This window comes from Lepidothrix coronata, unplaced genomic scaffold (genome assembly GCF_001604755.1).
Source record: "Lepidothrix coronata isolate B3197 unplaced genomic scaffold, Lepidothrix_coronata-1.0 Scaffold231, whole genome shotgun sequence".
Lineage (NCBI taxonomy): Eukaryota > Metazoa > Chordata > Aves > Passeriformes > Pipridae > Lepidothrix > Lepidothrix coronata.
The window spans coordinates 988,840-1,005,001 of NW_016690411.1; the positions used below are offsets into that span (position 1 = coordinate 988,840).

Sequence of the window (16,162 nt, forward strand, 5' to 3'; positions counted from 1 at the left end):
ATGACAATTTCCATTAAGATTCAAATCTATTACTAAAGCTTCTGGGGGAAAAGCCTCACACACTCTCTGTTTTCTGCTAGTTAAACACAGGGAAATTCTAGCTAGATTCTTCAGCATGATAATCACAAATAACAATTAAGACAATTTCCAGTAGATTGATTTGACAGATATGTATGAACATGGCACTAGAATCAGTCCCACAAGGTGCCAATAATTCAGGCTTGTACTAATTGTATTAGTCAGATGATTACCTTCTAGCCAGTCCCAAGTCAAGAGCAGGCTTAAATGCTTCTCCAGATCAGAATATCAGGACTTGCAAAACCAAGTCCTGCACACAAAACTGTATAGGTCAAACTCTGTCAATCAGCATTTGAAAAAAATTATTTCTAGTGATGAGAAATATCCATGATGTGCTAAATAACAGGTTTGGGGGGGTTTGGAGCAGAGTTGATTTTTTTGTTGGGTTTGGAGGGGTTTCTGGGAGGGGGTGAGGCAGTTGGATTACACCTATTTTCATATTTTTCAATAGATAAAGCAATTCTATTGTTTATTACTTCCCCTGATTAAATGTTGTTCAGAATGATACAGTGACATAGGAGGAGCTCACTGATCCAGACCTGAAGAGTTTGAAGATTTAATCCTAACTGTAGCCCAAAAAACAAAAACCAAAACAAACACGAAAAAGTATAACCCAGTTCAGAGCAAGCAGTTTTTATATTATATTCATTAACTTATTGTAGCCTCAAAGAAAAAAGAAAATCATGAAGACAAACACAGGAACAACAATTCAAGATGACAGATGCTTCCCAACTGTTGTTCTTCTATTAATACCCTGAAAGTTCTTCTATTTAGCTCTATTTCCATTTATCCAATAATATAAACAATTAAGAAAGCAATCAAGAAAAATGAGACACACTTTAATGCATTTATAGTTAAAGTGAATGTAAGTTCAGCATTTTCAATGTTTACAGTTCTCAATTAAGCAGAAATTTCAGTAACAGGAGTAGTGATGTGAATCATGCAACAGCAAATTTTGCCATCAATAGAATATACTTTTCTCATGTACATTAAAATCCTATCCCTTAACTGACTTGAGAGGGCTTCAAGAAGTTTAGGAGTAGTTCTGTTTTGCAGAGTTGTTTCTCTCCCCTATAAACCTAATATTCCTTAACTGGGGTTTTTCAACATAGCTTTTAGTTCTGCCATGTTAGAGAAGCAGTGGCTGAAAAGTCACAGGAATTTGCTGTTTATGCCAAACATTCTCCTTAACTCTTACAATTTCACTAGAAGGATTGCCACCAACGTCATGTTCTTGCAGATTTATTCACTGGGGCTTTTACTCTAAGGTTGCAAGAATGAAGCTTTACACCACATAGGAACTACTGGCAATTTAAAAGTAAAAATAGTCGTAATTAGACATTGATTCAGATAAAAAAAGAGAGATTTTTTTGTTGTTGTTCATAAAGAAAAAATTACAATTATTAGTTCAATAAGAAATTAATATCTGGACTAAAAGAATATAGCCATTTGCTAAATTATACAGTACCTGCCAAAATAAGCTATGTGCATCTCCTTTAAGTAGTTCAATAGTGTCCCCAATCTGGATATGCAATGGTGGACCATCCTGTGCTGCTGGCTGTGGTATTCCATTGTAGTTTCGAATTACTTGCATTTTTGGTAAACCTGAACAAACAAAAACACACACAAAAAGAAAAAAAACAGACAAAACATAAGCCCAAATTTATTTTTACTTAATGACAATTGACAAAATCTGAAGACCACAAAAGCAATCGAGCAAAGAAACACTAGGTTTTTAACAGGTACATGACTAAGGCACTAGCACTTAGTACTGCACCATGCACAACCTAAAAGAAAATAATTACTTCGGAAAAACATCTTTATCCTCCTTTCCTCTTGGGGTAAAGTTGATTTCATCCCTATAGGGACTATTTTTAACTGAACATGGGATGTTCAAATCACTACCATTGAGTGAGCATATAGATTCAAAATCTTAACCAGAAAGTTTTTGGTTAAGTAAGGTTTTTGTAAGAATGTATTTTAATAAATACAGGCAAGAGTAAAAGCATGAAAAGTCAAGGTTGCTGGGCTGCCATATTTAACATGTTTCTTGTGGAGAGTCATGATTAACTTAATTCTAAAACAAAGGATCAGTGGGCCCACAGAAGACCTACTTCTGTTGCAAGATCACTACTGTAATTTAGGAGGCAATAAACACGAATAACCATGATCTCCTCTAAATTCTACAAAACATGAAAGAGATCATCTTCAATAATTACTACCCTCTGTATTAATGAATAAATACTAATCCCAAGTGCTAATGAAACATTAGGTAAAGTAATACCAGCTCTTATGTTACTCAACCGAAATTACACCCTAAGTTTTACTATTTCTGCAAGTTATCTGGCATACTTAAAATGAGCACCTAATTATTAGTAAGCCATTATTCCATTTATGCAAATACTAGGCCTTGCTTTGTTTCTCAGTTGAAGGCTGTCATGCTTTCAAATACTGATTCAGCATCAAGAAATGCTTTATGCACTGCATGGCAAATAGAAGCAATGCTGCATACAAGTGTCCTCTCAGAGCTGATGACTGTGTCCTAATGCAAGGAAACTCCCTCATCACAATACCCATGATAGTTCTGCATATGTGATGAACAAACTGTAAGCATGTATTCATCTTAGAGATATACTTGGAAGTCAGAACAAATGCACAAAAAATTATTCACATTATAAAATCTTATAATGGCTGATTCAGTCTAAGACATTTTTGGTATGCAGATATAATATATTTAAAACCCCACACTCATATTGATCTTATCAGAAGATGCTCAAGAAATACTCATGTACTTCTGAATGCAAATCCTGGTGGTCTTTTTAAGGTACCACACTGCTGAAATTATTAATCATAAACACGAATAAAAGCACTTTTTATTTCTATTTCACTGGTAATTATGACTATTGGCATCTCCAAAAACCAGGCCAAGAGAACAGGGGAACAAATTGTGCTGTGTCAACCAGCAGAATTATTCTAGAGATAACACAGAATTAATCTTGTTAAAACATATCATGCCTAGAATAGTTGTGTATAATTTGGTATGCTTAATTCTGTAAAATCTGACAGCAATTTTGACAATAAAATTACCGAGGCAGATACAACATTGGAAGCTTTGATTTAACACCTCCTGACATCACTAGAAATAATCCTATTCATTTAAATAGGCTTTTGGGTTACAGCCTTAGCCCTAACGGAGTTTATTGACTTGCTTCAGATCCCTTCTTAAAACTTGTTTATTGTAATGCCTACAGAAACTGTGACAACTATAGTGTTTATTTGCCACAGCTGGTCTCTACTATAGTGACCACCAAATCTTATTTTTCTACTGTAATTTTACTACCTAATTTTATCCAAGGCTTTCCTTTGGCCTACTCAGGAGTTCTTTGTGCTCAATGTTGTTGCTGCAAATACACATTCCCCAGCACAATGTATATGCACTATCACCAGACTTACACAAACCAACATCTGTAATAAGAGGGATACATGGCTAGGATTCTGATACATTGCAACAATACAGTAGCCAATGATATTGCAATGTTGTTCTGTATTACTTTCATGCTACTGCATGCTATTTTTAAGGCCACTGATAAAAAATACATGTAGAAAAAAGTGCAATTATTTTTTTGTTTTTATTATTTTAGCACACATTAGATTTTACTCAGATTCTGAAAAGCACTTTCTACCTCAAAGTAAAACAACTGAAGATAAATTCACTCTCTAACAACAAGAGTGCTTGAGTCAGTAATAAAAATATTCATTTCAGTATCAGCAATACCAGACATGCATAGACAGCCTGTATTGATCAAAGACACAAAAGTGGAGAGGGCGCAACTAATGCATTTTACTTGTTGTATGAAAATATCAAAAGGACCTGTCCCTGTTATATGACTTAAACTTTTTTTTAAATCAGTTTTTCTGAAACAAAAGACTAAATGAAATCTTTGAATCAATCAAAGAGCTCCAAACAGAATACCTACCTTCCTTTTCACCATTAATTACAAATTTGATTACAGTAGCTCAGAAAGAGTTTAGCAGATTAACAATGAGCTGGTGTACATTTAACTGGATGGAAACTGGTCAGCCTTCATGTCCTAACATATTCAAAGAACAGTAGGGTGAGAGGGATCGAGTCCTATCCATTGTTAACACAGGGACCGCCTCAATCAATCTGTCAGTTGTTTAGCAAGCTTATCCTTAAAGTCATTTGTTTGCTCCTGCTGTTCATTTTACAACTATATTCTCCGAGCATTTAGAATTGTGCTGGCCTTGGTTGGGATAGAGTTAATTTTCTTCACAGTAGGTAGTAGGAGGCTACCTATGGTTTGAATTTGTGCTGAAAAAAGGGTTTGCTTGCACAGTGTCAAGGCCTTTTCTTTTTGTACCACCCTGCCAGTAGGCTGGGAGTGCACAAGAGTCTGGGAGGGGACACAGCTGGGACAGCTGGCCCCAACTGACCCAAGGGATAAGCCATACCATATGACACCATGCTTAGTATATAAAATGGGCTGAAGAAGGAGGAAGGAGGGACTTTGGAGTGATGGCATTTGTCTTTCCAAGTCACTGTTACACATGATGGAGTCCTGCTTTCCTTAAGATGGTTGAACACCTGCCCGACCAGGGAAGGCAGTGAATGAATTCCATCTTTTGCTTTACTTGTGGGCGCAGCTTTTGCTTTACTTGTTAAAGTGTCTATCTCAACTCACAAGTTTTCTCACTTTGGTGCTTAGTTCCTGGCTGGGGTTAAACCACAACAAGAATCTTCTACTTTTCAGTGTAAATTAGTTCATGGCCAACTTATATCCATCCAGACAGAGGCAGCAGCTTGCATAGTTCTTTTCCTCGCCTGCATTTATTTTTGTACTATAGCTAAAGAGAGCAATCATACCCCTATTAACCTTCATTTTGCTAGGCTAAACGAGCCAAGTTCTTTCAGCTTCCTCTCATAACAGATCAATTCCTCTGAGGCAGTATACCAACTGCTTTACAGAAGTTCAGACAGACAAGATATAGAATATTTTCCTTGTCTATCTTGACATTTCATTTTTAATTGGCACACAGATTCACAACAAATATAATCATTAAGAATCCTGAGTGCTCACTGTAATATAATAATGCATACAAGAAAAAGTGATATGCTACAGAAACCTGAAGTGTTTTAGAGTATGATTATGGATCATTTGTGACAGAAACAGTATAGAACTACTATGCATTAATGACTAAAACGTGAAATACAATAAGCATTAAAGACACTGTCATTGCAAGGTACATTGTTGCAGTACTGAGTATCTGACAACTGCAGAAAACTTGTGGAAACACATCTGGCACAAAAATGTTACTCGTTCACATGTTCAAAAGCAGGTAAAATTCCAACACAAAGGACAAGGTCAGGATTTCATCCATGCATTATTATCATTAATGTTACTAATTCCATAGGCTTCCATGAAGTCAGATTCCATATGACAAAGTTTTTAATCAGGAAACTTTCTAATTTAAAGATACAGAAGAGCCTGGCAGTTTCCAGCTTTGCGATAAAAAAGCAAACGTATCCATTTATTACACCAATAAATAACTGAAATTTACTTCAGTTGAAAACCAGGAAAAATTCCCAGATTCCAGGAACAGTCTTCATAGTCTAGCTCTGGGTCACAGAACTAACAAAAATTGATGATCTAAATTGTAGCTCATGAGAAAAACAGAAAGCAAGGTAGAGTCAAGATTTACAAAGTACTAAATCGTCTATATTATAGAAAAATAAAACCTTTTATAAACCATACCATGCATTTGAGTATTTCATCTCATAATTATGAGTCACATTTTAGAATTAACATAGTACATAATAAGTTAGAATACCCAGTACATACATGAAACAAAAAAAAACATATAAAGTACTTGTATTCCTTACAGCAGCTCTGCGTTTATGAGCCACATTGAATGACACTCAGAGCTTCATGCAGAGATTCAAAAATGTTATTTTTTGCTAACAACATGCATAATGCATGCCCTATGATGACCTCTATCTGTCAAAATTGATTCCAGCATCTGTCATTTCCAAGCAATGCAGAATGTGGTTTAGGCTTCAGGCAGGGATCATTTTAACATACAAAATAATGACACAGCATACAGGAGAGCCGGGTTCAAAGGTGAATTTGTGGATATACTATATACTATTAGCACAAAGACATAAAATAGCTTTCTCTGCATTAAATATCCCTTCCTAGTTAATATGAAGGAAGACTTTCTTCTTCTCTAGGGAAAATATGGCCTAATCACAAAGTATTTATAACCCGGTCCAAAAACCCACAAATGAAATGGAATAAAGCCTCCTGACTTAATGAGGCTTTGAATCTGAAACAGAATTTTAGACTATCTGACAAGGCCACATCTTGATGTTTCCAGAATCAAGACAGTGCCACTTGCCTTTCATATAGGAAACAACAAGAAGGTTCCCTAATTCTGTCTTTTCTTTCACCCATCTTTTGGGTGTCCGTTTGGAATCTCTGAACTCGCTTTAACCCTTTTTCATTTATATCTTTGTAGCTACAAAAATAGGGAATGCAGTTCTGCTGAGAAACAAGCTGACATTTAGTGATTGTTAAGCCTTCCACAGTAAAGACCAGGAGAAATATTCCATCTCAAATCTCAAAGCAGGTACGTCCCCAGGCATCTTTACCCCCCAACCAAAAAGTAAGGGCTAAGTAATTCATGGCAGTGTCTCGTTGGACTAGATGTCTGAACAGTGACCCACTGTAGGGATAGTTGTGCTTTCAAAAGAATTTGTAACAGGAAGCTAGAACTCGTTTTTCACTTAGGAAGCTTTTTTTCCCTTTCCCTTCCAAATTTCAGAGAAAGTTGCAGGGAGACCCGAAAGTAAGCTCTCTCTCTGGTATGCAAGAGAGAGAATGCTCGCAGACATATACAGGGCCCCCTCAGGTCTGAGAGGGCAGGGGAGGACAGAGAGCAGACAAAAAGCCTTGGAAGAGCATGGGAATTTGCCTTTTCTCTGAGACCCTGTGCTGCCTGGCAGTGCCATGAGGTTTGTAAGTTTTAATGTCTTTGCCACCAAAATAAACCCCATTTGAACCCTTTCCACTGCCTTGGCATTCTTGCGGAAGATACCTGCGTATATTTTACTTTACACCCACAGTATCGCAGATAATTTTAACAGCAGAAACTAAAGAGACACAAGCGAAGGGGAACTTGGATTGAAATAAAAGCAAACAAAGAAAAGAATTAGTATTTACAACATGGTAAGTAAAGTTAGACTGAGAAGGTGTCAGATCAAGAAGCGTAACTGCAGATAATAAAGTAACAAGGAGTTATGATAAAAAGAGAAAGAGGAAAACAGACCTGTTGATAAGGACAGCAGTGTAAGAGCAGATGGACCATAATACCCACAACCTAAGCATTCATGAGACAAAAAACACAACTTTTTAACATGTTTGTTGGCAACATCTAGGTCCAACACTAATACTAAAAGCTACTTAAAGGAAAGCTCTAATCTGAGCATGGGCTATATGAAAACAAAGTCCATTGGCATTCCGTGTATATCCTTCAAATCAGCTCTGCTACCTTCAGTGTTTAAAACTCCTGTTTCTAATAATTTTATTGCAGAATTAATAGTAAACTTGATTGTCCTCTCTTGCATTTATCAATTCCTCATCAGTGTCATCTACTTCCACAGCCAGTGGAAGTCAATGGCTTTGTACAGTTACTGCCAACAGCAAAGCTTGTCTAGAAGGAGTTAGCTGGTGAGGAGACACAAGAAAAGCAACACTACATAATCACTTTTAAAAACCCACTTACATTCATTTTCTGACCATGTCTATTAATGGCTCAAAAGAAACTAGGTTGGGGTGAGGGGTTTTTAACTTTTAGGCTGAGTACTCATGACACAAATTAAAGATCTCACATACATGGAAGATGCCAGCACAGTCTTTTAAGTGCAGTTCTTCAGAGTGGCAATGATTTAAATAATTAGTATTGGACAAAATTAACACAATAAGTACATAGACATACCTCAAAGAAGATACTTTAATTGAACTTTTAATCCTCCCAGTCTTAAGTTATTATTTTTGTATGTCATCATAATTAGAAGTTCTAATTTTAGATATTGCTTATAAGCCTTACATTCATAAAATAATAGAATGGGCTGAGTTGGAAGGAACTTTAAAGATCATCTAGTTCCAACCCTCCTGCCACGGACAGAGACTCCTTCCACTTGACCAGGTTGCTCAAAGCGCCATCCAACCTGGCCTTGAACGCTTTCAGGGATGGAATCCCATTCCAGGGATGGGGCATCTACAACTTCTCTGGGCAACCTGTGCAAGTGCCTCACCTCCCTCACAGTAAAGAACTTCTTCCTAACATCCAATCTACACCTTCCCTCTCTCAGTTTAAAGGCAAGATGGCTGAAATGCTGACAGTGCCTAAGACTCAGCTTGGAGCATTTCACTTGTCCTCTCTTTTACTGCTTTGCGTTTGATTACTGTTCAATTAAGTCTTACTATTTGTCCTGTGATTAACCACAACTCTGGAGTTTGCCACTTGACTCAATTTTAAGTGAAAAAACTACAGAAGGCTGATTATTAAAACATTTAACAGCTACCATAAGCCTTAACTCAACTGTGTAGATTACTGCTTACATAGATACATAACTAAAGCAACCCTTTCAGGGGCAGGGCAGGGCTTTCTTCCATAAACAGAGAACTCACACCCACTGGGGAAAAGTGGGGGGAAGGATGTGGAGGGAAAATAATCTTCACTATCTCATAATTTAGATGACAAATCTGTAACGCACTCCAAACCACAACTGATAAACGTTCACATTTCTCTTCCACAGAAATCGAAGGTTTAAGGACTGTTATGCTACAGAACACATAGAACTACTGGGGAAAAAAAAATTCACAGTCCTAGCCCTGCTTTCTATGACTGTTCTCCCTTAACTACTCCAAAAACTGTGTCCTTCTTAAAAACCTTACTGAAGCAGCATTTGGGGTTCCTTCCAGTCCTTTGCTACCTGTCAAATCTATAGTTTTTCAAATATTCAATTTTCCACCATTTCTCTTTAATCCTGCATATATAAACTGTATTCTTGGCAGAGACCTCTGCAAAAATGGTCAATCATCAACCAAAATGAAGATGTGTGGGAGGAAAAAAATCTGTCTGCTAACAGTCTGATCAACAACTTGTTATGAGAAACAGAAAAACACAACTCAGGAAGTCCTTTTGCTTCTTCGGGTTTTGTAGACCTGATCATTAGCAAAAAGCCCACTGATAAGTAGCTGTATCTCCATTTTCCAGTAAAGATCCACACAAAACTTGGAACTACATTGCAGATCATAGCAGGAGTTCATTACGAGGAAAATAAACAAGTCTAGCAATGTTGTTCAATTTACAAGGTTGCATTTTTGAGATTGTTATTTCTGAAATATTTCTACACATTTTTCTTATATTAGTCGTTTGTTCTGCTTTAAAAACAATGCACAGACAAACGGACATCTCCCCCTGCTCTGAACATCAGTATTTGACTTCACTCCACTTAAATGTTTTTGTCAGCAAAGGTTTTTGAGGATAACTGCTTAGTGACAATATGATCAGCATTAATAAAATTAATGGCACAGGAATATGGACATTCACTGAGGCTCTCAGTAGCAGCTTTAAGTTTTCAGGTCTTCCAAGTCAAGGTCAGCTTCGTGCTCCTATAAATACAGCTAGGACTTATTTTTCTCAGAAATAAGTAATTTCACAGTTTATTGCTGAATATTCTGAGTTGGAAGGGATACATAAGGATCACTGAGTCCAACTTTTAAGTGAATAGCCCACACAGGGAAAAACCCCACAACCCTAGTGTTATTAGCACCATTTAGCCAAGAAAATTCAGAATCCAAACTGAAGTTTCAGCACCATTTTTTTTTAATTTAGAAAAGGAACTCCAACAGAAGGCATTTTCTTACTTCACTCTTAAGCAGGGACATTTGGCACATCATGTCACTCATTTTAAGGAATCTGGAAGCTTGCCCTGTGCAAGAAAAAACAGGCACTAAAAAAATGTTTTTAAACTTCAGAAAAGAAACCCATAAGGGCTGCCTTTTGGGAAAGGAATAAATCTATTATTACTTAGATAACTGATGACCATTTGTCTCTCCTGCCCTTAAACGTGGTTCTGCTCACAACTCTCAAGGATTCAGTCCTGAGGTTTAAATTTACTTTTGTGTCTCAAAACTGAAGGAAAAGAAACTGAAGATTTTGGGAAGTCAGGGGACAAAATATTACAACAACAGAAATATGAAAATTAGTCAAGTACGCTGCAGAAAGAATCTACTGACATACAAATGCCAACACATTCCTGTTTGCACAGCAAGCACATTCACAGAATCACAGCATATTCTAAGTTGGAAGGGACTCACAAGGATCCTCAAGGCCAACTCTTAGGTGAATGGCCCATACAGGGATTGAACCCACAACCTTGATACTATCAGCACCAAGCTGCAACTAACTGAGCTAATCTCACACAAACTGTCCTGGGCAGCTTTCAAACACTCCGTCTTCCCTTATAATATATATATTTGTTTTTTGGAGATCCATATGTAACTGCAGTAATAAGGGATGCCATTTTCAGAAAGATCAAGTACCAAGTACTAGAAAGATCAAGTACTACCAGCTCCAACTTCAGTGGTCAGGTTTTTTCATTATTTTTTACTTTCCAAATTTGACACAAACTTTGGCACATCAATTTAGAAAACTTGGACATGCCCTAGATTGATAACTGTGGATTGCCAGTCCAAGAAAGTATGTTTAAAATAACAGTAATTTTGTGTGCAATTCCAACATCATGTGTTAGTATTCATACTCAAGTCCAAGCACTTTCACAAAGGAGAGGACTCTCTCCAGGACTGCACTGAAAGAAAGTGGAAGAGAGCTAACAAAGTCACTGACTTCATAATGGTCATAGCTACATACTTTTTGTGATTAATTAAGAGTGAAACTATTTTTATTTCACTGACAGACCTCAGTTTCCCTTTCACAGCATGTTTTCCTCCAAAAAAGTGTTAAGGACAAGTTCTTGTGTTTTGTACTATTTTAACTTCAAATGTTTATTCAGGCAACTGGTCCTTACCTGCAGTGACATAGGCAGCTGTTCTTGTGAGTGTAAGGGGTTTTGGAATTGCCTAGATTGAAAAGAGGCTCAGCACTTTGAACAAACACTAGAAATGGCTGAGCACTAAATGCTTTATGTGAATAAACAATAAGGAATAACCAGGTTCAAAAACACAGTTTTCATTTGTTTTGACAAAGTAATGAAATCTCATCATTTCAATGTAGTCTAGTAGGTGAATTAGGGATATAAATTTTAAAAATCATCCTGTCTCAAAACTAAGAAGCTTCATTTATTTTCTTTAAAATTAAGTAAAATGGAGTTTTGGCATATGAATTAAAAAGTGCGGTACATGTGGTGCTGCTTTTTATAAAAGCACACAGCATGAAAATTAACCACTGTTAATTATCACATCTTTTAATGTAATGCCATAGACAGGCATGGCATTCTAACACATGTATTTGTTCAAACATGTACCTGCCCTGAGGAGCTAACAACTTGCACTGGGCAGATACTATAGATGAGCTAGGAAGGTGTGCCCAGACAACAGATTACGTGCAGCAAAAGGCTCTTAAAAACAGGGACAAATGTGGGAAGGTAGAAATCCATTATTCCACAAAAGTAATTATTTTGAGCTGTATTTTTAATATTAATTTCTGCCTGCCATGGGATGATTTTGCAGCAAGCAGTAAGAGAAAAAAGACTTGAGAATAGGAACCCAACTTTGGAAACTGAATTTAATACTGTCATGAATCTTGCACAGGACATAGGCATTTTTTCTGTTGTTGAGAATTCACAGACTGAATAATTTTAAAAACAAATAACCCATGAAAACACCTATACCACCTAGAATCTTTCACAGGTATCAAATTTAAAAACACGTATTGCTGCAAACGTGCTGACATTTTATTCATCGAGCATTGCAAAAATGAAAATTAAATTACCCTTCATGCAATTTCTTTTGTGCTCAGTATTGAGTAATAGCATCTGCCTCTAAGATGAAAGACCTTAGTCTCCATTTCTGTTACTTACAAGAATTAAATTCTCTAGCAAGAGCGGCATTTTAAATTATTACATAACACGAAGGGGAAGTGGGTGATGACTGGCAATGCAGGCAGGTTCCAGCACATGACAAGTAATTTTCCCTGCATGCACCCTCTTCATAATGCTACATAATCCTTCAGCTTTTCAAGTTAAACACTCTTGTGATCTTACTCTTCAAGCAATTTTTCTTTTCTGTGGCCTCTACCCTGATTATAGCAGACACCTCTTTTACTTTTTAACTGATAGTTCTTAACATACATGAAAAAAAATTTCAGGCCTTACAGACCTTCTTTGCATGCAAGCATCAGTAGACAAATGTTGCCAAGACTTATGGCATTATACTAAGCAATGAAGAGACACTGTTGCTTTGGCTAAAACAAACTTGCTTTTAAAAAATATGCCTACTTATTTCTGGTCTCTATAGGCTACAGCAAATCACTTATTCTCTTTGGGAAAAGAGAATAATAAAACTTGCCTTTATTACAAAGTATTTGTGTTATAAAATTAAACATGCATGAGTACATATTCCACTGTTACCACCACAATGTAGTTAAAATTGTTTATCTCTAAACAGTATATACCTGGTATTTTGTTATTATGCTGCATACTTTGCACATTTAAAGCACTGGCAATCTGTGAAATTCAAAATGCATTGTATTTTGTGATACCTCCAGCTTTTCCATGAATGTGTAGTATCCCTGGCCTCAATCAGCCCACGTACCTAGACAAAGGCATTCAGACTACAATTTAAATATCCACTCAGTATAAAACTGTATATATCTTACGTATTGTTTTCACTGTCTTCATTTACAAATTACTCTTTCTCTTCTAGCATGACTAGTATATAAAAAATTACATTCTATTCTGATGCACTAATGTTTCTGCGAACTTCCTTTTTATCAAAGAACAATATTTTCCGGTTTTAGTATAAATTTTAGAAAGTAAAAAAATTGAAATAGCTTAATTTTCTATGCCAACATATAAATAAGACCTGAACTTGAAGATGGCTCACAGAAAAATAAATAATAAGCAGTAAAAGAGTGTTGTTTCAAAGACAAAAATGAAAACATACAATAAAATCATCCATGATCCCTTGATCTTTGTTGCAAAATCAAGATGTTATTGGTAAATTATCATAGGCAATAAAGATGGGAGTCAAGTTTAGTTCCCCATCAAGATGTCAGTGCTGCCATAACCACGCTTTCTCTGAAATATTTTTGTTTCTTTCCCTTCCTGTCAGGGAAACACTCATATATTCATCCTTGCAATAGTGAAGGTTCTCCTCCTATGTCCTGTTCCAATCTAAATGTGGATTATATACTCCAGAAAAGTGTGAAATTTGTAAAGACATAAACCATACCTGAAAGCAATAAAGTATATGGGTCCCATCTAACCCATCACACCCCACTAACTGTGCAGTCTCAGGACTGAGCTGGTCCAGCAACCCAGTCAGAAGGAAAATCACTTGTTTCCCCATTGCCACTGCCACTGCTGCCTCCCATGACCAGTTTGCTGTTATCTCCTTGAAGTTACATAGCCTGTGACCGGATGATCATTCGGTTCAAAACAATGGCAGTGAGGGAACACCTGGGTGGGAGGAAGCACCACACCCTGTGGCAACAGCCTGTAGTTACATCAAAGAATCATCAGAGATCAAACTCACACCAGCGGAACACCCAGACTTGGTTCTTTCGCCCAAAAATACTGCCCTGGCAAAGAAAACACACTTAAATCCCAACATAAGCTCTTGGAGCTTAGTTGATCATTCCGTGTTTCTCAGATACCAGAGCCATGTGCAAAGCGACGTACAATTACAGGATTTAAACCAATACCACCAGAAATGGACAAATAACAAAACCAGCACACAATGGATAAGAGCAATCAAGCAAAAAAATGGGAGGGGAAAAACTATAGGGGCCTCACAGAAATTAAAAAAAAACATTGTAGAGGATGTGCTAGCATTAAGCGAATTCCACTGTACTAAAATGATTCCTGCCAGTTGCAGAAAGACTGCTACTGCCAGGAGTATGATGTTATTCTGGAAGGAAAGCTGTGATCCAAACATGCAGCTTTTGTTGTATCGTATTTCATGCTATTTGTTACTGTCAAACCCAATTAAGGAAAAAATCCAAGAACAGTAAACATGCTGCTTTCTTGTCTGAACTAAAAGACGGTGCCTCATGGTCTCCGCTCTCCCATGTGTCCTATTCCAAACAGGCTGGTTAAAGAATAACATCTAAGGCTAATGGACTGAGGCACGTTTGCAAGATATTAGATAATGAAGTTACTTTTTAATTCCCTGTTATACACTGAAGCTTAAGAAATGCAGGTTATGAGAAGCAAGACTGAACACATCTTCTATTTATCTGCAGGTCAGCAAGAGCAGCAATGAGGGCTGAACTCCAAATGTTTTCTCCAAATCCCTTATAAAGGTACTTTACCTTCCTTTCTTGAATAAACCACATCTAAGGGTTAAAAAGACTAGAGCTGAATGAATTGATTCTACTGAAAACTTCATCAGATTAATTTTTATACTGTCACAACTTGAAAATACTAAGTACTAAATAAATTTAAGAATACCAGTGCTGAACTGTTAATTATGATCTACAAGTTATTTCTTAAAACAGTCTCAGTACCAAGGTGTGAAGGCAATGTTTTCAACCAACTCAGTTATAATCAGTAGATATTCCCACACAAATACCTGACATTTGTACAAGGCAGACTGTTAAAGCCTACTACAGAAACAGAATTTGCAAGTATGTATATAAATAGAACGTAAAGACTGCAAATACTTTTTAAAGGAAAGTCAGGGGCATTGTTTAGAGTCTTTGAAGCAGGCAGTGAGGCTGATGAACATGATTATATATTAATGCAGAGTAACAAAATAATTTTAACCAGATTCACTATGAGGCTCTCTTCCAGTTCATATGATATAAGAGGCAAAGCTCCCCCCAGATAAATAAACAGCAAAAATAAACAGCAGAAACAATATTTTTTCAAACAGAAGGTGGTGTACAAAAGGGTCACCCAAAGGAATCTCTGCTTGGACCTTCCTTGTTGAAAAAATTAGTTAGCATTATTGAACAACAGGATTCAAAATCAGAGAATAACTGTTTGGAAGAACCTTTGGAAGTCATTTGGTCATACCTTCATGAAAGATTTAACTTAAAGTAACATATGGATTGAATATACATGATTATGGAGTGTAAAACAGCTACCATCATATAGACAAAAGATCTCAGAGTAATTGCTAAGTATCCTTCATAGTCGGTTCTTTTATATCATCATCTAATTTTGCTGTGTACCAATGCTAAGAAATTTCTTGGAGCAGACACAGAACTAAGAAGACTGACGACTCTTGGACCTAGAAGCATGCAAACAAGTAAACAGGATGGTCAGACATACAGAAAAGCTTCTGTATCAGAAGAATTAAGCAGACAATGGCTCTTCAGGCTAGAGGAGACGTGACTGGAGGGGTATGACAGAGACAACTCATGAGTGGCACAATAGTGATCAGAGAAAAAGTACTCATTATTTCTTCATTTATTTTTAATTTTTTTCAATTCAAAAAAGTACAGGTGTCAAAGCAATAGACAGCAGGTTTAGAGCAAACAAAAAGACATGTTTTATTCACACAGCTAATTATGAAAGTGACAGTTAAAGGATGGTGTGAATGCCAAGATTTTAGACTGGTTCAAAAAGTGGTAATAAAAATACGTGGAAGAAAAGTTAAGAGCTAAGAAACGAAACTACAAGGTACAGCAGGAAGCACCACACCATCTTACCCCATATGCTATCCCTTAGCATCCATTGAATTGGCTACTGTTGAAGGGATCCTGAGCAAGCTTGGCCTGCAGCCCAACTCAGCCCCATTGTTCTCTTCTCTGGGAAATCTCCAAGTAGTGAGCATATTAAAATCTCTCCTGAAAAGCAGCATCAGTTTCT

General features: G+C 36.8%; 1 protein-coding gene across 1 annotated transcript in view; it reads right to left on the reverse strand.

Moving 5' to 3' along the window:
• The window catches only part of VAV3 (vav guanine nucleotide exchange factor 3), a 157,698-nt gene that overhangs the window by 29,229 nt on the left and 112,307 nt on the right, over window positions 1–16,162 (reverse strand). The window contains exon 20 of the mRNA XM_017834280.1: window positions 1,547–1,683. Within this exon, the coding sequence (XP_017689769.1) occupies window positions 1,547–1,683 (137 nt within the window). The remainder of the gene's footprint in view (window positions 1–1,546; window positions 1,684–16,162) is intronic.